The sequence below is a fragment of the Neopelma chrysocephalum genome, unplaced genomic scaffold, assembly GCF_003984885.1.
Source record: "Neopelma chrysocephalum unplaced genomic scaffold, ASM398488v2 Primary Assembly neopelma1_23, whole genome shotgun sequence".
NCBI lineage: Eukaryota > Metazoa > Chordata > Aves > Passeriformes > Pipridae > Neopelma > Neopelma chrysocephalum.
In genome coordinates, this window is record NW_020897691.1 from 28508534 (window position 1) to 28534311 (window position 25778).

The 25778-nt window shown below is 38.5% G+C and overlaps 1 protein-coding gene across 2 annotated transcripts in view; it reads right to left on the minus strand.

Annotated features, from left to right (window-relative positions):
• Positions 1–25778, minus strand: part of NKAIN2 (sodium/potassium transporting ATPase interacting 2) — a 561131-nt gene that overhangs the window by 26142 nt on the left and 509211 nt on the right. For both annotated transcript variants that reach the window (XR_003535639.1, XM_027692020.1), the window contains exon 5: positions 5111–5171. Coding sequence is in view for 1 of the 2 variants with exons in the window: in XM_027692020.1 (XP_027547821.1) it covers positions 5111–5171 (61 nt within the window). In the remaining variant the exon portion in view is untranslated. The remainder of the gene's footprint in view (positions 1–5110; positions 5172–25778) is intronic.

The window sequence follows — 25778 nt, forward strand, 5'->3', positions numbered from 1 at the left end:
GCCTGCTCAAAGGGGAAAGACTGACTGTAACAGAGATAAAAAGAAAATGTTTTTCTACCTATACCCTATGTTTGACAAAATTTCACATCTCTCGCACCTAATGTATTTAATATTGTCTTTTAAAAAAAGTCTCTGTCATCACCTTCATACTTCCCAGGTCAGGCCTAGGATCCCAGAGTGAATTATTGTTTGGCACCAAGTTTGTTGGCACATAACTGCACATAATACTGTATTGCTCGTCATTAGGTATTTCCTATTAGGGTGTTACAGTCATCCTGAACATTTTCAGGAATTCAAGTGGGATCTTGAATTCAAGTTTTTACGAGGGAGGGGGGAGGAGTAAAATAATTTCACGGGTTATCTAGACCTTTACTTCTGTGCCAGACATCCCAAAAAACTGGGCTCAAGGGACTATGTAGCAAAAATCTGCTTAATCCAGTTGCGATTTCTTTTGCTTTGCAATTTAACTGGAAACAATGCCAGGAGAAAAGAAGATAATATATGTGCAAGTTGGATCCCTGCTAGCATGAGATAGTGCAAAGGTTGTACCTCCTGGTACTTGGGGAACATTTAGAAGGGCCATATTTGTTCTCTGATTGCCTTGCCATTGTGTTATAGTCGGTAAATGCTATTTCTGCTCCCTGAGTTGGCAAGGGAGCCTTCTGAATTAGGATTTCACTGTGGGACACAGACTGAATTGGTGATATTCTCTTGGCTGGGGTTCCTTCCCAGTCAAAGCTGTCCCTCTAGTAGACAATCCCTTTCCCTCAACAGAACCTGCAAGGCAAGTGCAGAATTCCCACTTTAGTAACCTAGGTTTCTTTCTTAATTGCTTACAGACAAAAAGCCCTGGGAGAATGCTCCTTTATTGCTTACACTGCAGTGTTTTCCACCAAATATCTGTATAGTTAATAAAGTTTTCAAAAATATATTGGATTTTCTTTTAGTAAGGCAGTAGCAGCTTATAGCAGGGAGCTAAATTGCTAGTGAGGAAATGCACATTAAAGGAACATTTCGATGTTATTAAAAATAATGTGCAGCCTTTGAAAAATGCAGGCCTAATATGATTTTGAAAGACAAATGAGGAGCTTCAATAAGTTTACAGCCATTGAGTGCCTCCAAGTAATCATTGTTCCTGACATTTTTATGTTTCATTTTTAATTGCTGCAACTAATAATGCTAATGAGGTAAGACTGGCCATGGCTTAGGCATACCAGTAGCAATGGTGAAGGGGAAAATATGGAATTGGCAGCAGTCCTGCTGGACACCTGTTGTTCCTCATCTTTTCCAGATAAAGACCTGAGGCACTCCAAGCCTCAGAGTTCCTCCTCCCTACACAGCCACAGGGAAAATGATGCAGAACGGACCTTTGGGAGTGACAAACCTTCTCTGAGAGAAGTAGCCATGGAAAATCCATGGCTTGTCTTCTCCTTGGAGATGGGTGCTGCCGTTTGACTGTGGTGGACCCAGTGTTACAGCACTTCCGAGACTGTACCAGGAGGGAAAGCAGTTTCATCTTTAGTCCTTGGTGCAGAATTAACCCAAAGCAGATAGTTCTCCTGAAAGATAGCACAGACTTGAACTTTGATTTAGGGGACCTGCAGCTGGATTTATTTGGTGTATGAGTAATTAAAACCTCTAGACTTGCTGTTTCAGCCCTAGTTCTGACCCTGGTTTGATCACTGTATTGTTCCATCCCTAATCCTTTGGTGAGGTTAGAGCAGGTTAATCTCAGTGAAATGTTTGCTTAATTCTACCCTTGCTCATTTGTTCTCTTAATAAAATCTGCATAAAGAACGGAGAAATAATAATAATTCTTTCAGCTTGTTCCAATTATTTTGAGAGCAAAGCTAATTCAGCTGAAGCAGCTTAAGAGCAACTTGACTCTGTTTCCACAGTTGAGGCTCTGTGCCAACAGAAGATGAGACACCTTCTATACTCCAGAGCAGTGTCGATATCTTCCTCTGGTTAAAATCTGGAACGTGCCCATATTTGACTCTTGCATGGCTTTTTCTCTAGTCTTATGCCTTGCTGCAGCTCCCAGACAAGATGATTTAAGGTCTTAGTGTGGACCTTCAGTCGCCTCAGCCTTTCCCAAATATTCGTTCGCGAAGCCTAGCCATGATGATGTCTTGCTGCTCACACCTGCCAAGTTCAGTGTTTCTGTGTCTTTTGCTCCTCTTTTGGACTGCTGTTGTTCCCATGGCCCATTAACAAAGCAGAAGAAATGGAATTGAGTGTATGGGCGTTTACCGTGTCCATCGTGAGAAGCAAAAGGATTTTTCTGTTGTCTCTGTTTCATCAGAAAGCACTTGTGGCTAAGTGACACTTTAGTATGATCCAATATGGTTATTCTTGAGGTTCTCTGTGGTTGGCAGTGAGGCATCACATTTTTACACGCATGAGTGGTCCTGAAAACCAGAGATGTAGATTTCTCCTGTGATGTCTGTGAATATAGGAGTGGGTAAGAAGGTGGCAGTGTCCCTCTGTTGTTGTTCACAGACCACTTCAGTGCTGGGAAAGCATGGAATGGTGTGGCAGAGTTCCTTTCTGGTGACTGGTTGTTACCAGAGGATCTTTCACAGCTGACACAGGACAGAGAGGGAACACCAACTGCCAAACTTAATGGAAGCACAAGCCCAGCCTCATCCCTTACCAAGTGTGGATGCTAGACAGAGGCTGGTGGGTAACAGTGCTTTTTTCTCCTATGCTGGATACTCAGCAAGTTTGGAGGAGGGAGTACACTGTGGGCAAGGGGGCACCTTCATCCCTCTGTGCCACAGGGTTTGCTCCATAGCAACAGGCAGGGATGAGGAACTGGAAAAGTGGAAGAAGAGACTATGAAAAGATAAACACAGCTAGGGGATCTGAAGTAATCTCAGATCAAAGACTTGCCTATGCAGGAAGCTCAAGAAATGGCTCTGGGACATATTCCGCTTATCCTGAAAGCTTTTCTCCTTAGCACTCCCTTGGTCTGCATGCGGTGACCCCATCTGTGAATGTATGGAGAACGTCACACTTAGGCATCTTCCTCTGGAGTAAAAATACTGAATGACATGACATCCATAAGGGATAAAATCTTCTAAGAAGAGTGTGATAGATGGATGTGTTGCCAAAAGGGATGGAAAGGAAGGCATAGAAAAGAAGAGAAAATGTATCTAAGGAAATAAAAGAATTTTAAATTAAACCTGAGTGGAGGGTGTTTGTATGGACTGCAGGCCCTGGCTGTCACAGTGAACACTTGTCTGAGCAGAGAGAGAAGTAGAATAGTTCTTAGTGTCTGCTACATGATGCCTCTCAGTAGAAACTAAAACTTTAATTTTATGATACCTTGAGGGGCCAAATCCAATCTGAGCATTATTACAGTGTTGGCACAACTCAGTCACAGAAGTTCCCCTTTTCTCTTTTTTGCCAGCCAAGCTTTCAAGCGTCAGGAGGGGGAAATCTGCAGCGCCTGAGCTTGTGCTGGCTTCGTTGTGCTGGCTGGGGGTTCACCCTGGTACCTCAGAGAGATGCTCACAGGTGGGTAAGATGGCTCTTTGACTGAACAAGGAGACCTAGCTGAGGTTTACTAACAGAATAATAAAAGCCTCAAAATAGTCAAGGTGATGGCAAGAAAAGGTTCAAAGAAGCATGACAATCTGTGGCTCTGGAACAACAGGGAGCTCCTGCCACAGTGAGAAGAAAACAATACCATATTGGCTGTGGCACTTTGCTGCCGGGAATGCTGCTTTACAGACCATGGGAGAAACCTCTCAAATGTGTTCTGACTTCTGCACTTGTTTGGCGAGCCAAAACTCAAGTCCCTTCCTTGGTTTTTACTTATATCATGCCCCAAAGCATCACAGAAGAGTGGAAAAAAGATTTAAGCCCTAAGAAGAGAGGGCAGGATAGTATTAAGTGGGATTTCAATTTGGGCAGCAAGGAATAACTCTCCTCCAGCCCTATGGATAGTGAATGCACTTAATGGGAAAGCAAGAGAAAGCACATATGACTGGGGCCTTCCCTAAACAGACAAGTCTATTTGTGACATACCCCTGCTCCACATATCTGTCCCAAACCCTTTTTACTCTTTATACCTTTCTCACCTCCACAGAAACACAAAAACAACTGAAATGAGCATAGTCAGAACGACCTCTGAAGTGTGGTGGTTTGATTTCAGCACTAAATCTCCCCTTGATGATTCACAGTGACACTGTATTGCCAATAGATTATAGGGTTGCAGCTATTTTCCACGCAGGAGGAACACAAAGGAACCCCCGCCAGCCCTTGCAGTGCTCTCAATCAAATAAAACCCCTTTAGCTTCCTGTTGCAGAGCTCTCTCTAGGATTCATGTATATTTTATCAAAGTTACACACAGTTCTGATACTTGTTTCTAAAGTGCTTTAGTATGAATCCCAAGATGTACTGAAATGCTGCAGTGGCCCATTTAAAAAAAATCAAGGTTAGAGTAGAGAGAAAAAATGAAATGCCTTGACTTTATAGCATGCAATAAGAGCAAATTCTGCTCAACAGGCTTCTACTGATATAAATAAGCAGAAGAAACACAAACATATATCTCTATGAAATCATTTTACTCCTCTTAATTGTACCCTGAGAGCAGCAGGAACAAAGAGGAACTCCACTGTTTCACCTCTCGTAAGTGAAGGTTCTGCAATGATCTAAAGCTATTTTTTTGCCAGAAGTGTTTTTATGGGCCAACACACATGTCAACTCAGGAGACCTATAACCTCAGCGGTAACCAATTACTCTGAAGATAGTTAATAACAATCTGAAGTAAGGAAAAAAACCCAAACTTGTATTCACCAACTGGGATTTTTTTCCTTTTTTTTTTTTCTTATGTCTTAAGCTAAACTGGGAGATAAAGAATTGCAGTGATCTTTTCAGAAGGAAGGAGTATGTTTATTAAATTTTTAAGCAGCATTTCATGACTCCTTTTTCCTTCAGACATTTCCAAATTTTAGACCAAGAAAGATGGACAGAAAACATGTTCTGGCTACGGTATAATAAGGCATTTAGGTTGAAGTTAGCAGGAGCCAGCATAGTGGAGGGGTGATTTAAATATAAAAAAAAGTATTTTTTTGTATGCAATAAAGCTTTAGTACTTACAGCTGTCCTCTTCTTCAGTAATACACTTCACAACATAACAGGCATAGATGAAGCCTGCCAGCTGAAACAGAATGTAACAGCATTAGATGTCAGGCAAATACAACAGAAAAACAAGAGACAGCTTTAGAAAAGCAACAACAGAAACAGAAACAAAATTCAACAGACTGTCTTTGATGAGATATAAACATAATTCTCTACAACAGTTTAGTAATTTTAATTGGAAATAGTCAGGGGAATTTTGCATCTTTCTTGAATATCACATCCTTTGATAAAACTTCCAAAAATTGACCAAAATTTTTCCAATACCTAATTAACTTCTTTTTAATTATTGAGAACTAGAAAAGCAAATGAGTGGTTGGATGGATGGGCTTTTAGCCACTGATAATGTAAAGATTTCTGTAAAAATCAGATTTCTTATTGAACAAAACCTGGTCCTCTAGCAGAACTTTTTTTAAAGTCAGAACCTTGCCAACTAAACAAAGGACAAATTCAGTGCACTTGTAAACCAGCTTTATAGTGATATTTTATCACTTGAAATTATGGCTGTGGATTAATGGGACTTGTTGCTGTATCTGCAATAGTCCCCAAGCCTCAAGACATATCTACCACTTTGGACAGGTCTGGATGTGTTTACATCAGCATCTCACACAGCAGCTGCAAAATTTGTATCTTGTTCCTTTCAATCCTCTCTGAAAAACATGCCCAGAATTGAATTGTAAGCAGAAGCAATTGGATTTAAAGAAAATGAAAATCTGGAGCAGTTATTGAAGTGCCACCTAAAAAAAATAATACAAAAAGGAATAAATGGCCAAAATCACACATCCAACAGGCCAGGTATCATATGAGTCCTCTGCTAGTCTCTCAAACAAGTTCTGTCATTGCCAAGAAGTCACACCAGAAGTAACAGAACAAATACTGGAACAGCAACACAAGCCATGTGTTCCATGCTTTACACAACTTCCTTAACATCCGGGTCTGGAGAGTTTTCTCTACTAAATAATAATAAATCATTTTTCACCCTTTAGCTCACTGCTGAAATTTGCACAGTAAGACGTCAAAAGAATTCAAGTTGTTTGGTCTCTTTGCAGTGAAAAGTGAACCATGCTGTCGAAATCTGTTATTCTGCACAGGTCATCTCACAGAGATATTTTCATGAGCTGCAAGCCCATCTGTACACTTTGGGAATTAGTTCTTTATACAGATAATAAATGGTGCAAAACCCATAATCTCTGGCTGAGGGAGATGATGCTCTTAATTTCAGTTTGAGTATTCAGTGGGTTGGAGAGTAGAAAAAGTGAAATCTGAGAAACCATTATGAATACTGGTTAGTGAAAATGGATTTTTTTTCATTAATCCAAGGCACATGTACAATTACTGCAATACTGTGGGTTCTTAGAACCCTTAATATTACCCATATACAAATTAAATGCAAACAAATCCATTATATTTCCTAGTACATTCATACCTGAGGCAGTGACTGTGCCTAGTTTACTCCAGCTCTTACACAGATACTCCTGGAATTTCTGTCAGTTTTCTATGTAGAAAGCTCCCCATACCCACAAATGCTAGCTTCTAACATATATATGGGTGAGAGATGGCTAAAGGGAAAAAAAAAGGTCAGCCTCAAGGCTTTTCTGAAGAGATCAAGACTTGATTTGGAGATCACATTGAAGCCAGCATAGATATTGTCTGCTAACTGCTTAAGTTCCATTTGGGAGCCCAGAAGCTGCATTACAACAGAACTAAACCATTAATTTTGTCATTTATTATAAATCTGCCTTATAGTGCTGCTGGGAAGATTTTACACCTGGGAAGGATGAAATATTCACTCCTGGACACAAAGAACTCACTGTACCAAGAACAGTGGCATTCAGCTAATATCAGCATTTCATCTCTGTTTTATTGGATCACTATTCCCTTTCATTTCTTGGCTTCAAGACAGAGGGCTAATTTTCTTCACTGACTTATGCCCTGTATAACCCCATTGACTTCAATGACATTACATGAGGTTTAATTCAGCAACGAAGTAGGCCCAGAAAGGTTGTTCATAAATGATTCCATTCTTGGATGTGAACCTTGGCTTAATAGTTTCTCTGTTCTCTTTTTACAGACCATCAGATCCCAGATAGTTGAATAGTTGCATCTCTAGTAGGCTGCTATGGTAATCCTTTTCTTGCAATACAGTTCAATACTTTACTATCTTCTAAACCACCACGAGTTCACTTATTGTTAACTGAACTTCTCTTACAAAGCACAGCAAACAAACTGTATCACAAATGATGTTTACAGCTGATCTTCTAATTGTATTCAGTTACATCCCTTAAATCTCTAGGGAACTCCTTGGATATACAAGCAAATCCTACAGCATTTCATCAGATGAGCTTTTTGATTAAAAGAGTGTCTTATAGCTCAAGTTGCTCTGATCTAAGTACAAATGGAAGCTTTTTTCCCATGAGATAATCAGAGTTCATAAAATAAACCTCCCCTTCTCCCACATTTATCTAACCCTTTGCTTGGTACACATAATAATTTTGTTTTAATTTAGATCTCACATTAGTTTTTTCTTTTTTCTCTTTTTTTTAATCAAGCAACTTCTCAGTTCTGATCCTGTGACAGCCATTCAAGATTTATCTTCTAATTGCATCAGCAGTAGTGGGCACAAACTCTGAGCTGAGGCTAAGAACCAAAAGTGGCAGCTTTTACTTTGATGATGCTCAATGACCTGAGCCCATGGTGACTACAGAGACCTCTGGGATAGAGATCAGGAACATGCTTTCTCCCCTGTGGACTAGGACTTCCCATAGGAAGGGTATCGCTCATCTACATACGTAGCAGACATTTCTTGGGGATCAGACACCTAAATTGTTAATGAATTCTTGCAAGGATGAAGGGCTCTCACAAAATTTACCACCTTTGTTATAGTGCAAGATGCACATCTTTGACCTTTTGTCTCTAAGAAAAGCACACTGCAATGTACCTCTGTACAGCAGAAAAAAAAAATCCAAACAAAACTCTTCACAAAACACACTCCTCACCCTGGAGAAAAAGATGAGGGAAAAAAACCAAATCAAATTCAAATGATAGAGGTCAGTCACATCACTTAATATATTCCTGGGAAGCCCTCAAACAGCAACGCTCAGTGCAGTATGAGAATTACACAGAGTCTTCCCGATTCAGTATTTCCAAAAGATTTTTATCTTATGTGAGAAAGAAGGAAATGAGTCTTCAGAGATAAAGAAGAGCAGGAGCCTGACTGTCTCAGAAAATCACTTTAGAACTAGGAAATTTAGCTTGAAAACTCTTGTTGCTTTGCATCCCTCCCTATTTATTTTTTTTAATTAACCAAGCTTTGTTTTTTAGAAACCATGCGGTGATAAAAAGAAATAGGTGCAATGAACAGAATATCAGTTCTGGATCCCAGACCCATCAAGATTAGGTGTCTACATCTGTCCCATTCATATTTTAATACTGTATTATGGGCCTCTAGTGAAGAAGGAACCATTAACAACAACTCTGCTCATTTATACATATAGTGATTAGTGAATGCATGTGTTCATGAACCTCATTTTCTGCAGCTTGAAAAAATTTGCTCTCTACAACTGTCCCTGATACATCCATATGAGAGTATAAATGAGTACTGCTCTTTGCCTACACCAGCTCCCTGGGTGTACTTTGAGGGCATCCTGTTGACCCTAATTTTATATACAATGATCTTAAACATTTGGGGTTTTTTTATTGGTTGTTTGGTTTTTTTCCCAATCTATAAACTTGTTGATAAAACCATCTTTCCTTCTGCCAAGTTAAAAAGAAGAGAAGCAAGAGCCTAAAATAAATCAGCAATAAAACCGCACTACTGAAGCTTTGGTAATAAGATTAATTACAGAATAAAGTTAATGCATTTTGTTGCCTTATTATAGATGTATAAGGCCAATAAAAAGTAGATAGACTATTCCCCACCCAAGTCAGCAGTGTCCTGTTATGCTGTTAAAGACTCTTAGCAATCCTGAGTTTCTGTGAGTGTATTTCCAGACTTGCTGAAAATATCAAGTGCTGTAATCAAACTTAATCAGAATTAGTATTGATCAAAATTGTGTCTTTTTTCTCACTTCTTTTATAGCGATGAATGTTTTTATACACTGCAAATAGCACCAGATTTGGGAAAAAAGCAATTATATAAAAAAGCATCATTCCTGGTCAAGGTCCTCACATTTCCCTCTTCTAAAGCAATGTCTGTGTATATAACTATTACAAGCTAACTTTATTGAGCTGGAAACCTGAAACAAAAGTGTGACAGGAAGGAGGAAACACAAACTAAAAGTGGGTAAGATCTGAGTGGGATAAGGTGATGAGGAGAAAACTTGAGATGAAGATTAATGAGTTAAGGTTTATGGAAATAGTACATAGTCTTGGCTTCATTGAATGAATATGTTTTGTTCTATAACCTTACGTGGTTAGGAGAAATGGACCTTAGACTTAAAAAACACCAAACCCTTGTGTTTTCCTATGTGAAAATGTTACAGTATCTTCTGAAACAGCTGAGGCTTGTGTATTTACTTTTCATTATTAAGTTTTTGGTTTTAAGACCTAAGCAAAATATGGGCTAGTTCAAGCAATAATAATGCAGAAATACATGGAGATTAATTCTGGTGCTGGGAATGTTATATTGCAAAGGTTGCTGTGACATGTCTACCCATGTGCAAATTAAATGTTTTTCTTGCAGTGGGCTGCACACATAAAGCTTTGTAATGCTCTACATTTAAGGAACAGTGTTTCTTTAAAATGGATTTTTGAAGTCTGGAGATATATATATATATATCTCCACATTAGAAGCAACTGAAGAAATGGAGAATTACTATCTAGAAAGCTTCCAGTGTATTGATTCTCAGAAGAATAATACTCATTATTTAGCAGGAAAGGTGAGGCTGAGACCTTTCTATCAATAGCTGTAGATTTAAGTTGGTGTCATGGGGGTTCTAAAGCTGCCCCCTACCGAAACCCTTTCAAGCATGATTTCACTGCCTACAGCAGTGCTGCATCAGTGAGTGAATATCATTGCTAGAATTTAATATAAAACTTAAGCTACATTCCATGGAAACTACTCTGTTGAGGTACGCTTTTATTTGTGCTTACATTTAACATTATGAGAACCCTGTCATTTCTCCAAGTTTAACTATCATCATAAAAGGAGCATTGGAAAACTATTGATATAAGGCCAGGTTCCTGATGGGGAATAGACTGTGTGGCCTTGATGTCCTTATTCTACAAAATTAAATATCTATATGCTGGCTGGAAAGAATTTTTCATTAGTATGGCCAAGTAGCCTTATTTTGTGCAATAAAATAATTAATAAAAAAGACAGTGTTAAATTGACATGTCCACAATAGTATTTAGGGAGTAATTGTGAAATTTAAAAGCAAAGTCAACAAAAATGGAAATGTCTTAGCCTGTGTAGTTGTCAAATAATTTTTCTTTCCTTTCTTAAGTTGAAAAGTGCTCGAAAGGTTTGTTTTTTTTTTTAGTAGACACGATAAAAACATGAATCATCAATATAGATGAGTCTGGACAAATTGGAAAAGAGGACTGTGATAAAAATTGCATTTATTTCACCTAGTGCCTCATAATCTTTTTTATATCAGCTGTCTAGAAGGTGCTTAGCATAAAATGTTTATTTCTCAGTGGTCTGTTCAATTTTCCGGAGATTTCCTTTTTGAATAAGCATTTGAAGATCACCACGAAGTCCTGCTAGAATGCTTTTGTTTGAAATCCTTCTGGACTCTTGAGAGGAGTTCTATCTTGTTCAGGACAGCTGTTCCCTTAAAGTCTTCCCTGGCAAGCTTTTTCGACTGATGAATTGAAGAGACTACAGAAGCGCTGAAAATCACAGCACTGACTTGTCAGAAAAGAGTTGTGCAAACCTTTAACAACAGTACAAAGCAAGAGATACTTACCTGTTTTGTAGCTGTATTACAGACACTCAACTTGACCCAAATTTCCAGAAAGTTTAAACTTTAGCAAGAGTTTTCTGCAATTTTGACCTAAAACTTTCTACGAATCTTCCCTCTTCCTAGGTGTTTCAATGTGATTTATGCTTTTGATAACCACGTGGTATTTGGCACTTTTCCATGATTTTGTCTCAAGAGCTAAAGAGTAGGTTGTCCTTTTTCCTGCCTCAGACATGAAAGACAACCTAAAAAGCCCCCAAAAGGGGCTACCAACTTACACGAGATGGAACTAGGGATCGCTTATTGCTGACCTCTGTGTTAACTGAACTGCAGAGTATTTTGTAGATTCAGGCTTGGCACTGAACTTCACATTCCTGCTCCCACAGGCAAAATGCCCCAGCCAGGACTCTACTGGATTCCCTCAGGAAACTGAGGTAAGCATGTCTCATTGGGCAGAGGGGAGGCCACAGCAGGCTGACTTCTGCAGATCCCCAGGTCACAGCTCAGAGCAAAGATAGGACTGGGAAGCAGGAGCAAATTCTCCACCAACTGCATTCAGCAGGTACTGGGTCCAGCTTAAATGCACATTGCTCAGTGCAGCTTAAATGCACATTGCTCAGTGCAGGCTGAATGCATTACTGCTGCCAAAAAAAACATGTCAAAAACTGGAGAACTTTTAATTTTCCCTTTCTTCTTTTGTGGAATTGTCACTACTTTACATTTTCTCACTTGATTAGGGTCAAGGAAGATATTTCGTTACCTATTTTTTGTTAATTCCATCCAATCCAAGTGTATGGGAAATCCTGAAGATGGAAAAGTCTATTGCTCTGTTTCCTCTCATGGTGTATCTCTGTAACCTAACTTGTCACTGTTAGAACAGAGTTCTGACTGCATGGGCATCAAGAGTGTATGGTGCCTGCTGTTCACATCAAAAGGATTTAGCCATTAGAGCTGTGTAGATTGGGAAAAATAATTCCATTTATTTTTAAAACAAGGCAAACTGCCTCTTTCCATTTGGCAATACCAAAAAACCAAAACAAAGAATGAAGATAAAACAAACAAAAAAACTAAAGTGAAAGGGTTTAAAATACTCATCACCCCGTTTTTTCTGTTAATAGTAGGAATGGATTATTAAAGTGTAAGTATATATGTGTCTGTATGTGGGCTTTGCTCTTAAGGGTTTATAGCACAGAAACTTCTATAAAAAAAAACTTTGGAACTTTTACCCCTCTTGTCTTCTGGGAAAGCTTTGGAATGGTTTAATCATCTGGCTTTGGTATCTTACTGCCTTTGGCAGCAGTAGCTTTTCTTATCATTATGTGTAACTGTGTGTCACCTTTTCCAGACAGCCACAGGATTAGGATAAGAAAAATTGGTTCTTTATGCTGCAGATCTAACAAAGCCACAGAATCCTTACAGCCCACTAAATGAATGCCTAGCATTTTAAACTGAACTGTGTTAGAAGAAACAGTTGATTATCAATGCTATGCACTCTTTTGAGGGCAGCAGGAAAAAAAAAGTGTATTTGAAATTTGTGCAGATTGTATAGGGGGAAATATTTTGATGGTACAAGAGAGCTCTGAATTCCTGATAAACAAACATATGAGTACTTCTGTTCAGTGAAAATTCATCCCTCCATGTTGAAGCACCCATATGGCAAACAAACCTCGATGCTTTGAGTGTGAACACTGGGCCCTCTGATCTGGGAAACAGAAGCATTTACAAGAGAGTAAGTAGAAGATGAGATGTTGTTGTGTCTGCCAGTTTCTCAGGACTGTGGCAAATCACGAAAACTGTATAAAGTAAAAATTCAGAAAGGAAGCACAGACAGTTTGCTCTTCTCCATCATTATATGTTTGATTAAATTAGATCATTGCTGTCACATAAACAACAAGAGCCAGAAAATTTCATCAGAGGTAAGAGATTTTCCAGTAGCAACTGACTCTTTCCCTGTGATGCTATTTATTTTCCCTGTCATGAATTGTTGTTTATTTGAAGGCTCTGATGATGGTCACAGGGTCAGGAAACTTCATGGAACATGACAGCTTTGGCAGTGCACTGACTTCATGGTTGTGGTCATGTTGTAACAGCCTAATAATGTTCTGATCAAAGCGTTCCTACAACAGCTGGTAATGGCAGTGCTGACAAGGCAGATGGATGTATGGTATGCAAAGTGCACAGCATAGCTGATGCAGCCCTTCAGCACCCTGAAGAGTCAAGCTCATTACTTTAACACATAAAAAGAAAAACAAATAAGATATTCGTAGGAACAGCTCTAGATAGTAGGATCTAGATGAATAGGGCTTGAACTTATAAAACCTGAATTTTGATTGATTATCAAAATACAATAATAGTAATTCAGAAGCCCAGTGGGAATTGTAGATTAACAGCAGAAGAACTGACAGATCTCTTTGGTAGTGCCATTAGCAGCAGAGCTGCCAGGAAGGTGTCTAAGTCAGGTGGAGGGTTTGCCTGTAGAATATGGGAAGGTGGGATACCTGACAGGACAGCCTCTATCTCTGGCAATGCATGTAAGGAAGATGAGGAAGAATGAACTTATTTTAACCCAATAATTCCCTCAACCCTCACACTCTGGAGTAAGGAAATAGAGGTATCTCAGCGAAAATGCAAAGCAGTGTGCATAGGGTGCTCCACATCATTGCACCCCCCTAGGATCCATACGTCTAGCAAATGCATTGCTTAGCACAAACATTTTGCTCTAGGTGCACAATATAAAAGCATCAAGTGTCAGAGGGGTTTCAAGGTCAATAAAACCTCTTCCTGTGGTATCTAATGTTTAAAGTTACTGAACTCAGCTAATGTTTCAATGCTATTTTTCCTCTCAGCATTAGCCTACTTCAGGCTTTTTCCACCTTTGTAATCTATAATAAAAGATATGTTTCAGGGCTACCTTTTCCGTTTGGCAAAATCAGCTAAGCAGGCTTCAAAAAGCAAATGCCAAAGTACTTTGTGGAAACCTTTCCTGCAAAAGGAGAACCACTGGAGAGTTTAAATGAATATCACACCATGCAGCCTAAGCTGGTACAAAGAGAGATTATGCTCCAGAGGCTCCAAGCGGAAGGACAGTTTGAATTCCATGGCCAAAGGCACCTTTCCCCTTAAAGCCCTTCTCCTGAAGGGCAGGGGATCATTCCCTTGTTTATTCAGCATGAAAAATAGTGATCTCCTTGCTCTGAATGGAAATAGCTTGGTGGCAGAGATCCCAGTCACCGCCTGGGGTGGCAGAATACATATGAATAAATTCTGCAATATGTGTGACCAAAAAAAATAATTGAACCTTTTAGCTGAAGATTCCAGTAACATCATATCACATGAGGCATTTTGGGGGAATGACAAATTACAAAGAGAGAACATTCTCGGAAAGGCCACGTCCTCAGAGTCTGTGCCTCATTGCAGGGAGTTAAGTGGCTGAGTTATACATCTGACAGTTTATGAACCTTGTTAATATAATGCAGTACCTGGGAGTGTGCCAGCCACAGTGATCAAGGAAGTCTGAATTAGACCTCTGCCATCAACAGACATCAGACGTCCATTTAAAAATAAATGTTTTTTCTGAACTGGGCATGTCCCTCCCTAAAGCAGTGATTACCAGCTTGAAGCTCTGAAGCTCTGTGTAGCTCTCAGGAACACAGCACACATCTCTTCCCTCTGTCTCAGTAACAACCTATTTAACATGCTGATGAAAAAGCTGCTTTGGTAGGAAGAACACAAGTGACTTTGACATGCTAGTCGTCATGAAAAATGTGAGGTTTGTGTTTTCTTTAACCCACATGTGGTGAAGACTGCAGCTTTGTCACCTGTTCCAGGCTCAGGTCACTCAGGGCAACCCACCTAGTGGCAGATTGGGATGCCTTGGCCCCAGCAGGAAAGGTGAGGGAAAGCTTCTGCACTAGCAGTCTCTAGCCAGCTTCCACACTGGCAATGGACTGTATGAAATGAGAGCAAAAGCCATAGCCCTTTTCCTTCTGCTCTGACAACAACACACGCAGTAGCCACCATGCTGGTACAGCAGCTGTGTTCCTTCTTTGTCCCTGAAAATGGTCTGCCTTTCTCCTTGCCTCCAAAAACTCCCACTTCTGTGATGCAGAGCCACAGTGATCTCTAACACGAGTATCAAAACAGTGAAATCCAGTCAGGTTTTATTTTTTTTTTCTTTTTTCTTATAAAGTCTGTAACATTCAGATAATGGTGCCTATTTCACCAGGGCAATGTAAGGTTCCAGTAATTATTATGACTTTTGGTTTGAGTTTTTGCATCAAAAGCATGAAAAGTGTTACAACTGCATATTCTATTCTAAATTGCTATTAATCCATTATATGAGATTACTCTGTGCAGAATACCAGCAATATGTTAATGCTTTATTTTTAATAGTGTTTATATTTAATTTATGTATTCCAACTGTTTATAGTGTCATTTCCTTTGCAATTCTCTGTCAAAAATACATATTTGGTAGACAGAAATTTAGTGTTATTGACTTGAATAGATACACCAACTCTTTGAAAAATGAGACAATATTATATCCTACTGAGGGTCAGAGAAGAAATGATTCTTAGATGTTTGGTTCCCTCTACATTACCAGTTCATTGTCAGAATCGAGAAATATTTCATCTGGTTGCGTTACCTTGGCAGAATAAAGGGTAGAAGGATATTTTAACTGGAGAGACACGAAAGAACACAACACTGTGCAATGACGTCCAACTTGCACAGCCATCTCTGAAGACCTCTGAGCTGTGCAGCTGCATAGCAGCGATAAACATAGTATAAAGCTATGTTTAGTGAGGTCTTTTTTTCTCTGGTTTCTTATATATACAGAGTAAGTGGAAAAAGTTCTACTGAAATCTTTAAAAGTTAATGAAAGAGTTTTAAGGAAAGTGTGCATAGAGTTGAGTTAGACTTCTCAGGAGAAGGAACAAAAAACTTCTGTTGTCACAGGTCAGTTCTAATCACATTTCCAATTCAAGAGCTTTAATCTGAAATATTTTCTATAATTTAGCCTATTTTCAAATATCCAGATACATGATGCTAGTCAGCAGCAAACAAAGTTGTACCTACTAGGAAGCATCAGGAGAATGTTCCAAAGGAAGATGAAAAACATTAATTGCAGTATAAGGCACTGGAGAACTGCTTTGAGAAAAATGAAACAGCACTTGAAGGCACGAAGTGTGTTGTCAGAGGGGAAAGAAGACTTAACAGCACAGATGGAAAAAGAGACCACGTGCTCAAGTGCACACAGGCATGCTGACTTGCCCTTCATTTTTCACTGTGCCCTAATGGTAGAGTGTATTATCTAATGCAAATAAGAGAATACTGGGAATTAGGAGATTTGTCCGTACTATCTAGCAGCTGCCTGTTTCAAGTCATAGAATCATGGACACCTACTGACACACAAGAGACACTCAGGCTTGCCCCCATCTTTAGCTACGTAGTTTGCTAGTGCATGAAGACATGTGACTTCATCAAAACTCATGAGTTAGAAAGTTAGTTATCTAAAATGATTATGTGATTATGAGGTTAATAGCTAGGGAATTACTACATTATTTAGATATGATATTTATTCTGAAACTGCCCTGCTTTACAGAGCAGACAAAACTAGATGTCTTCACTGTTTGCTCTCAGCATTCTCATCTTTCCATGTGACATTATTATGTCACACCTAGAGCACCACAGATCATGCCTTTTTGCATGATTTGTGAAGTTAACTAACAGAAAGTAAAAAACTTCAACCCAAACCCTACCTTAATCACCTAAAATACAACATATCCAACAAATAAAATTATTAAACACCTTGGCATTACCAGGTAAATATGGAAATTGCTCTCTGCTAGGAGAAATGACAATTTATGATGTTATGTGGAAACCCCTTACTTTGAATTAGTGAATGGCCCTTACCAGCTACTTTGGACTTCTGCCTTCTACAGTGACAAGGTGCCAGAAATGTTAATTGAAGCAAAAATATGTATGTGCTGCTACGTTACAAATCACTGTGAAAAGTGATTACTCCATGAGTCACATATTTGCAGAAAACTAGCAATCCATTTTACCAAATTCTGCTTTGTAACTCATCCAGAAATTTTAGCAAGTTATTCCACACCTATACTTGCACAAGAGAGAAAAAAATAGGCAGAGTGGACAAATAACTTGTATAAAGTAAATCTGACATAGAAACCCCATTTTTAAATTGACTGAGGGACTTAGGAGCTCACTGATGACCTTTAGGTGAAGTGTGTGAATGATTTTTAAAGTGGGATTTGAGAGCTTCTGACAAAATTTTATTCTTTTTAAACATCATATTAGGCATGTTTTTTATCCTATTTGATAGCAGTAAATGAAAAGTGATAGTTGTATTTTGTCCACACAGACAAACTCAAGAGAATTTCAATGAAATCATAACATTTATTGATAAACCTAGCTAATCAGGTGAATAAACTCTGGAACCTTTCACTATGGAGGAAAACAATTGCTTTTCAATACTCCATCCCTATTATCATTTATTAATTTGCTAAATCCTGTGCACATCACTAAGAGAGTTACTGAAATTCTGAAGATACGCATTAACATATTGTTTGATCTAAGATTTAAAACACACCACATTATATCTGTGAAGGTTCTTCTTGTTACAGATGAGCTACATTTCATAAACTCAGATTTATTTGGTTTGTCACATTTAGTGCAGTAAAACACTAATACTATCTTTTGAATATTCAAGAAGATACTTGGGAAGTTCTTGAAAACTGAGTAACAGTATTAGTGGGCAAGAAATCATGAATCCGTAGGAACATAAGTTTGCAGCATGAACACAAAAATATACAGTTATTACACATTAGGTATACAAGTCCAGTGGAAGGCTGGAGACATTGAGAGTAAATTTAGAGTTATAAAAAATGAAGGAAAAACAGACTCTGACACCCCCCCTGCCCCCAATATGTTATTCCAAAACAAAAAGAAACAGCAGCCAAAAATTCAGTGAACAGGAACTGGAATGGCAGCAGGCCTTATCAGAGACAAAAGATTTGCAAGGTTTGACATATGAATGTGCTACTCAAATAAAATAGATCCTTTGCTTGGATGTCTACAAACTAGAGTGTACACAGTTTCATTAAGAAGGTCTCTGTTCCTCAAAGAACTGAAGCATATCAGATACATTAATAATACTAAAGAAATTGGTTAAAATTGAGGTTGAAAATGCCAACAGGTTTCACAAAAAAAAAATCATTAGGACAGAAGCTTCCCATTTCCAAAAGTGCTGCAAGTAGTATCTAAATTGGCTAAGCAGCTCTTATCTGGTGGTCTTGGTCCCTTTGCTTGAATGACTAGGGACCTGGTTAGGACAAGCAGAGTTACTGGTTAGCATGTAATTCCCAGATATTTTTTCTGTAGAAACCAAGGCATCAGGAAGGAGGACATAAGTGTGTGCTTAGATCTGAGCTCAGTCTGGGCCTATGAGAGTGGAGATCTTTCTTTTACAACCTTTGCAGTCTTTTGTTCATATTTCCAGAGGCCTGCTGTTCCTCTGCAAAGCAAACAAGGTTTGCAGAGGCAACTGGCTGCTTATGTGCCCAGAAAGTCTGTGCTCACAAGTTTCTCATGAAAACTCTGTAAAATTGTCAAAGAAGGCTTAATTCCATAATAAGTTGTTAGACTTCATGCTTAATATGTGCCTAATTAGTAGGTGCTTGCCTCTGAATTTCACTGTGATCTTCAGCATGCAACAATCTAGACATGAAGGAAGACTTTATAGAAGTGGGCAGCAAACAGATGTGAAGCCATACTGGTGTTCAGAGAGATGTTAATTGCATAATTCATGAAGATATCTATTTTATCTGGAGGATGGCACATAGCACAAAAGCCTGCCTTGGGATTCTTTTGTTCCTCATTCATATCGTTTGGCCAAGCCATCTCACTAAATTTCAACACAAAATCTGGATAATGATTCTTCATCCACCTGATCTAAATCTGACATTCTCTGTTCTTTTGGAGACATCCTTCCAAATTCTTTTTAGCCTTCCTTTTAGGTCATTATATTTCTGTACCAAATATAAAGGTCCTGATAATGGCATATTTTTTCTTCTTTCTTATATTGATTTACTTGATCTTGAGCTCTTACTGAGCCCACTAAGTAATGCAGTTGTCTTCACTGTCCTTACTGCTGCCTGAGTCAAGCACAGACTTTCATTACTGATAACAATACTTTTTTCAGTCAATTTAGAGTCATCTTTTGCATTTTTCACATGCACCTTTTTGTGTTTTTTCATTATTTATGGCTTCTTCACACTAATACTGTGTGTATCATGGGGAGATTCTATATTCTAATATAATATCTTTTTTCTTCTATATGTCAAATATTGTGTTTTCTGCTGTCAAGCAGCAAAAATTGTGGCTATATGGTTTCTATTAAATGTGTGTTGACTTCTTGTACTATTTCCATCAAGTCTGTTTTTCCCCTTGTCAACCCCTATAGCACACATAGAGAAATGTAAATGAGTATACTTGCATACAAATATACAAGTAAAGATGGAAAGATGTCACAAGTATACTGTAATGTTGAATTAGCAGCAGCATTTATAGTTAACCTTAGCATAACATGTTGTTTGAATGTAACGACTGTGGTATCCATACTAATTTTGAAATACTTTCCCATTAGACCATCATTGCCATGAATTATTCACTTTTTCAAAATGAACAAAGGAGTATCAAGGCAATCCCTGTGCTAAGTGAGAGATTAATGGAATACTAATATAGTGATGTTTCTTCTAATAGCCAAATATTCTCGCTAGTTGCTTCACTTTTTGTGAAAGAGGGGAATGGCCATGATAGAAATGTCAGGCCTATTGTTTTGCCCTCAAGTTTTACTTGCTCAGCAGCTTTTGAAGCTTTCACCTCACGAATCATCAGTGCACTTGGTGCAATTATACTTATCTTCCTTTTTTCTCCAATAAATGTGAGAAAAAAATGATAACTAGCTTTCCTGTGTATTCACTGGCAAGAGACAGGCACCTACAGAATGAACAATACTTTCCACCTATTTCAGGCACCTAAATGATCTAAAATAGGTATAGATGAACTATCTAGAAATGTCTGCTTTGTTTCATGTCTGGGAAAGAAACCCCAATGCTGTCTAGCTTCAGCTTTGAGATGACTGAAGCCTGGTGATTTGAGTTAATCCTACTCTAAAAGAACAAAGTAGGAGGTTCAGAGTTTTTATATGCCTAAAACAATCTTAAAAACTGACTGAATTTAGAATATGTGGACTGGAGGACTGTATCAGGGGTTAATTATGCTGATACTTTTGGTCTGTGTTTGGCCCAACCACCTGTAAAAGTTTTGTTCTTTCCCTGCCATGTTATGAGAAAACAAGCACTGATAAAACAGGAACTTCGTTCTTGAAGAGAGTTCTTGTATAAACTATATTTAATTGCTGTTTTATGATTGGCTGATCATCCTCCAAGGTCGCTTGAAGGAGAAATCGAAGACTATGGGTACGAAGCAAACCCCTGGACTCATTTGGAAAAGACGCCCCCAGGTGCAGTGTGCAGGTTCAGGAAAAGCTGCGCATGCACAGAAGAGATATTATTTGCATAGCAGAGGTTGGGACTAAGGGCCTCTGGCTAAGCAGTGCTGACCACACCTGCCTAGGTTGAGGTCACTCAGTTAATTGTATAAAAACAGATAGCTCTTTCTTGGAGAGAAGCAAGCTTCACATCAAGGACAACATTGCCTTTTGGCAGGGACACCTGCCAGTTTGTGAGCCTACTCTCTCTGGGAATGCAGCTCCTGCTATGGGTAATTATAGGCATTCTGGGACGGTAAGATAACTTTATATGCAACAGCTGGGTGACTGGGGAAGTCGTACTGAGGGCTTATTTCTCTCCTCCCTCCTCTCTTTTGGGTTTGTTCTTTTTGTTGGCCACCTCCTGGTAATAAATATTAGTTTTGTTGAGATTTTAATGGTGTCATGGTTTCAGCTTCAGTATGCTCCAAACCCTTCCTAATACAAGGACTGACTCTCCTTCAGAGAAATCTCAACATCTTGGTAGTGCAAGTACAAGCAAACAAAGTGTTTGAACGCAGAGAAGCAGGAAACCCTGTCTCACGGATGGGATTTCTGTGGAGTACTGACTCTGGACCTGTAGTTCATAGTGCATAATTAGTGCACTGTGGATTTCCAGTTTAACACAGCTGTTGAGAAATACATTTAATGCCTTTAACTTGTTGTGGAGCTGCAGTGTAAGATGCAGGTTGAGCTTTGGGGCCAGGAGCCCAAGGTAAGAGACCACAGAGTGGCTCCGGGTTGGTCAGACAGGGGAGTTTCCTTAACACAGAGGCTAAACAGACTGTGTGCTCTGTGGCTATTTAAATGGAAACTCCGTCTAAACAAGAATGCTATACTTTTTCTGTACTTAACACTGGTACTATTCATGCTTGTTTTCAAAATATTCTTTTGTGTCTACCCTCCAGGATGGATTTTGAAAAAATGGAGAAGGTTCAGAGAAGAGCTGCGAGAGTGATTAGAGGACAAGGGGGAGGAGATTTAAGTAGATGAGCTAAGTAAAGGAGGTTAAATTTCATCATAAATCATAAAATCAACTATTAAAATATTGCTAAGGACAGGAGTATATACTTTTTCAAATAGCTGTATTGTAAGCATCTGGACTGAAAGCTAGAAATTTAGACAAGTTAAAGGTAAATTTTAATAAGAATGGTAGTAAGCTTTCTATTGTGGGACATTTTGAGATCAATATTAAATGTATTTTTACTTCAAACAGGAATTAATTCAGGGAATCTCTATGCCCTGTGTTATGTAGGAGGTCAAATTAGGTAATTGAAGCATTTTTTTCTGTCCTCTTGGTTTTCTACTATAATATGGTATGTGCAATGTTGATATGTAATAATTTTAGTGTATAGGAGTATTTATGAAAGAAATTAATTCTGAAATGGGAAAAATGAGCAGTTTGCTTTAATGGAAGAATAACAGAAAGACTTGTACTGATAGTAAAATATTTGCAATTAGTATCTAGCTTGCTCAGGTACAGCAGAGTACAATTACCCTCAACTGTATTATGATTTCTTTTACTATTTTCTTCTTGAGTAAATTAACTTCAATTAGCAGATTCAGTAATAAGTAGCACAGTGCATATTACACCATTATTACTACACCTAATTCATTAGATATAATTTACATTGTTATTTATATAAGTAAATTGCTATTTATATAAGTAAATCTAAAGAATCCCAGGAAAGGGGTAACCAGCTTATTCCAGAGCTCAGCTTAATATATACTGTGGAAAGATGGGGGGAAAAAGGCACACCTCAAAAGCTTCAACCCTTATGTCAGGAATTGCTTGTGATTTTTCAGAAAGGGAGAAAGTACTATCTTAAAACATACCTCCAAAACAAAAGGCAGAGACTTAGAGAGGGCAAAGAGCACTTGGGAATAGGGCAAAGAGAAAAAAATGAGGGAACATGTCACCTTGACTCTCTCTTTCACTTCTTCCTTTTTTTTTTTTTAATTTTTTTTTTTAATGGAGCATATTATTTTTGACTTGCCTATTCTACAGAGAGCTGTGGATTAATATGAAATGTGCAGAGGGACAAAATTTCAAAATAGACATAGTACTGCTGGCAGGAGGTTGCCTGAGGCAAACACAACTCCTCTCTGCTGATCACCATATAACCACAGTGTCAGATATTTCCTCTTATGAAATGATCAGGTGCAGAGACTTCAAGGCTACAAGTACACTGGGGTAGCATAATGCTGGTGGAGCCCTCCCTCATCAGCAAGTAGCCTTCATGAAACATATTAAAAGAAGCGAACTGTAGAGCCAGCAATGACAGGAAGCCGCACAGTGGCATAAATCAAGTGCCCTATGGAATAAGGCTACACTAATGATGCAGAGACACGGCAAAACTGGAAATATTTTGTCTTCATAAAGCAGAGTACCTTCTTGGGACCTGGACAATTAATGATACAGGGGAAGATACTCTGGATATGGCTCTGTTGTGAAACAGAAAAAGGCCAAGGGCCAATCTCTGGTTTCAAGGCCAAATTGTGTAGACTGGCTTTTACTACACTGCTTTGGTGCAGCTCCAGCTAAAGCACAGGGGCCATGCACAGGCTGCACGGCACTTAGCTGAGATGCCTGTAAGTCCAGTGTGGTATAGACTTACAGCTCTGAGGCAATGTCATCTTCTCTGTTTTTTTGGTTTGTTTTGGGGTTTTTTTTTCCCATTCAAAGTGTCTGAAACAATGAGGGCTGTGTCACAGCCCAACAGGGAGCATTAATGTCATCTAGGCTTTACATCCAGCTTTAGTTTAGTAACTACTTAAGTAAACATTAAAGCACAGGGTCAAGAAAAGCTTAGTGTAGACACTAGCATAAAACCCAACTTTTCCTTCTGTGTCTGTTTTACGTTTCTGCCTTTACTATGAGAAAATGGTTCTGTCTTTACTATGACAAAACCATTCTGTGAGAATGGTTTTCTATGAGAAAAATGTAAAGAGATGTGACATAAGCGTTTTATGGCAGTGAAAGTGTGTACTGTCAGAAATCAGAACACACAAAATAATACTGCAGCTTCTTGAGCCATTTTTTGAGATTTAGATTAAATACAGTAAAACCTGCACAGCAGAAGCTTTTCTGCATGTAGCACCACTTGTCCAGCTCTTCACCAGAATTGATGAATCTGAACTGTCTTTCCCACATACACCTTAAAGCCAACAAAAATATAGTAATTCCTATTAATTTCCTTTTTTCCTCCACATAACCCAAGGAATATACAAGATTATAGCAAAGTAGCAGGTAACTTATTAACTCTTTCAAGTGGAGAATGGGAGATAATGGTGAGGTGGTTTATTGAGAGGTCACTGTGTACTTAAACTCTGAGCAGAATTTAAGAACACAGGCTCCAATACTGACTCACAGGCTGAATTTCTGTGCAATTTCAGGTACAGATAAAATTTCTCTACAAGCAAAATTTGAAGTCCTTAGTACCTGGCTCCCGGCCTATACTTAATTAACCAGACTTGAAGGAAAGGAAGGTTTTCTTATGGAAAACTTGGAATATTTTAGAAATTTGGCAGTTGATTCCATTATTTGACCAAGTTTTCCACCACATGTGCATACAGGAGTTTGTAGCAGCTCTTTCTCATTCACATTTGAGTTTCATGTGCTCTCCATCATGTGCTTTTAGCAGTTAACATCCAGTTCTGCTGATAGCATCATATGGCTGAGGCCTCTGTCATTACACCAAATATGCTCTCTGTACTCACCGTATACTGTAATATTTCAGAAGGAATGAGAAACAAAAAAGCAAGCCACTTCTCTGGCCTGTTAACCACTGCCTTTTACAGTCCCTATCCTTTCCACATTCTGATATTATTTCCTGATAAATCTTTTATCCCACAGGCATCTCTTCCTCATTTCTGCTTTTACTTTTAAAGGCTTTATATTAGGTCTATGCACTAAAAGGAAAGCATTTTAAAAACACTTGACCTATTTTTATAACACCTACGCAGCAGTCTGCTGTAACACCTAAATTTTTCTTTCACCTTGTTCCAAAGCATCACAAGTTTTTTTCTTGGCAGTAGTGCGTATTTTGGTCTCTTCCTTATTTTGTGCTAAGCTGTTCTTTGATAAGGTTCAGCTGGGGAAATTAATTTCTCTCAGGACCCAATCAGGGTTTTACATCAATTAGGCTAATTGACAGAAGGTTTAACACATTTCTTAATTATGACTGCAAATATGTTCTCAGAAGAAACCCCAAAGCACAGGAGTTAAAATAAAGAATAATAATAAAAAAGACACCAACCTTTTCTATAGTAAAATAATTTTGGAAACATTTTAGGGGTAAAACACCAGGAAGGAAGTTTCCTAATTGATGGCTATCTCATCATGGCTAAAAGTGCTTTCAGCCAGAAAATTTATGCCACACCAAAATGATCACCCTATGCCTGACTGTGAAAACGTAAATAATGGTGTAAATAATCACAGAGAAAGAGAGAGTACAGATGTACATAAAGGACATACATGAAGACAGAAAATGCATTACTAGCCACCAAACCACCAAAAACCTTCGAAATGAAAAAAAAATTCTTGAAAAATCTACTGGATTTTTTTCTGATTTTGTAACAAGACATCTGAAATAATTTGTGCTTATTCACATTAGCTGTCTTGATCTTTTTTTAACTTAACTTTTTTTAACTCATTAAGCTGAACCTCTCAACTCAGGCATTCAGCTTAAGATATAGTTTACATTATAATTTGATATTGCGTGTTGAACTAATCTTTATCTTCTGTTTTGGATTCTAGTCTTTTATATTAATAGAAATGATAGGGTGCTTTTGAAATGTAAAGAACTGCAGTTTCTTGATCTTTCAGTTTCCATGTTTGTCATTCTGCCTCTGTTTCTCTGTGCTCTTGTGTGCGATTACCTCTGTGGGAAGGTAACAGAAAAAGGCAATTCAGTACTCTTCAGAATAACTCACAGTCATAAAATATTTTCAGAAGAGGAACTGCTGAGGGAGGTATTTAACCTTAGTCTTTGCTGGTGTTTCTGAAACTCTGGCTACCCTACTTGAAAACATGCTAGCAGTGTTGGGGCTTTTTGAATGCCTGTAATGCACAAACTCCAAATAAGCAGTTTAGTGCATGAGAGCCCTTAGGGAAGAAGTACTTAAAAGAGTACAGAGGAGTTATATACATAACTCC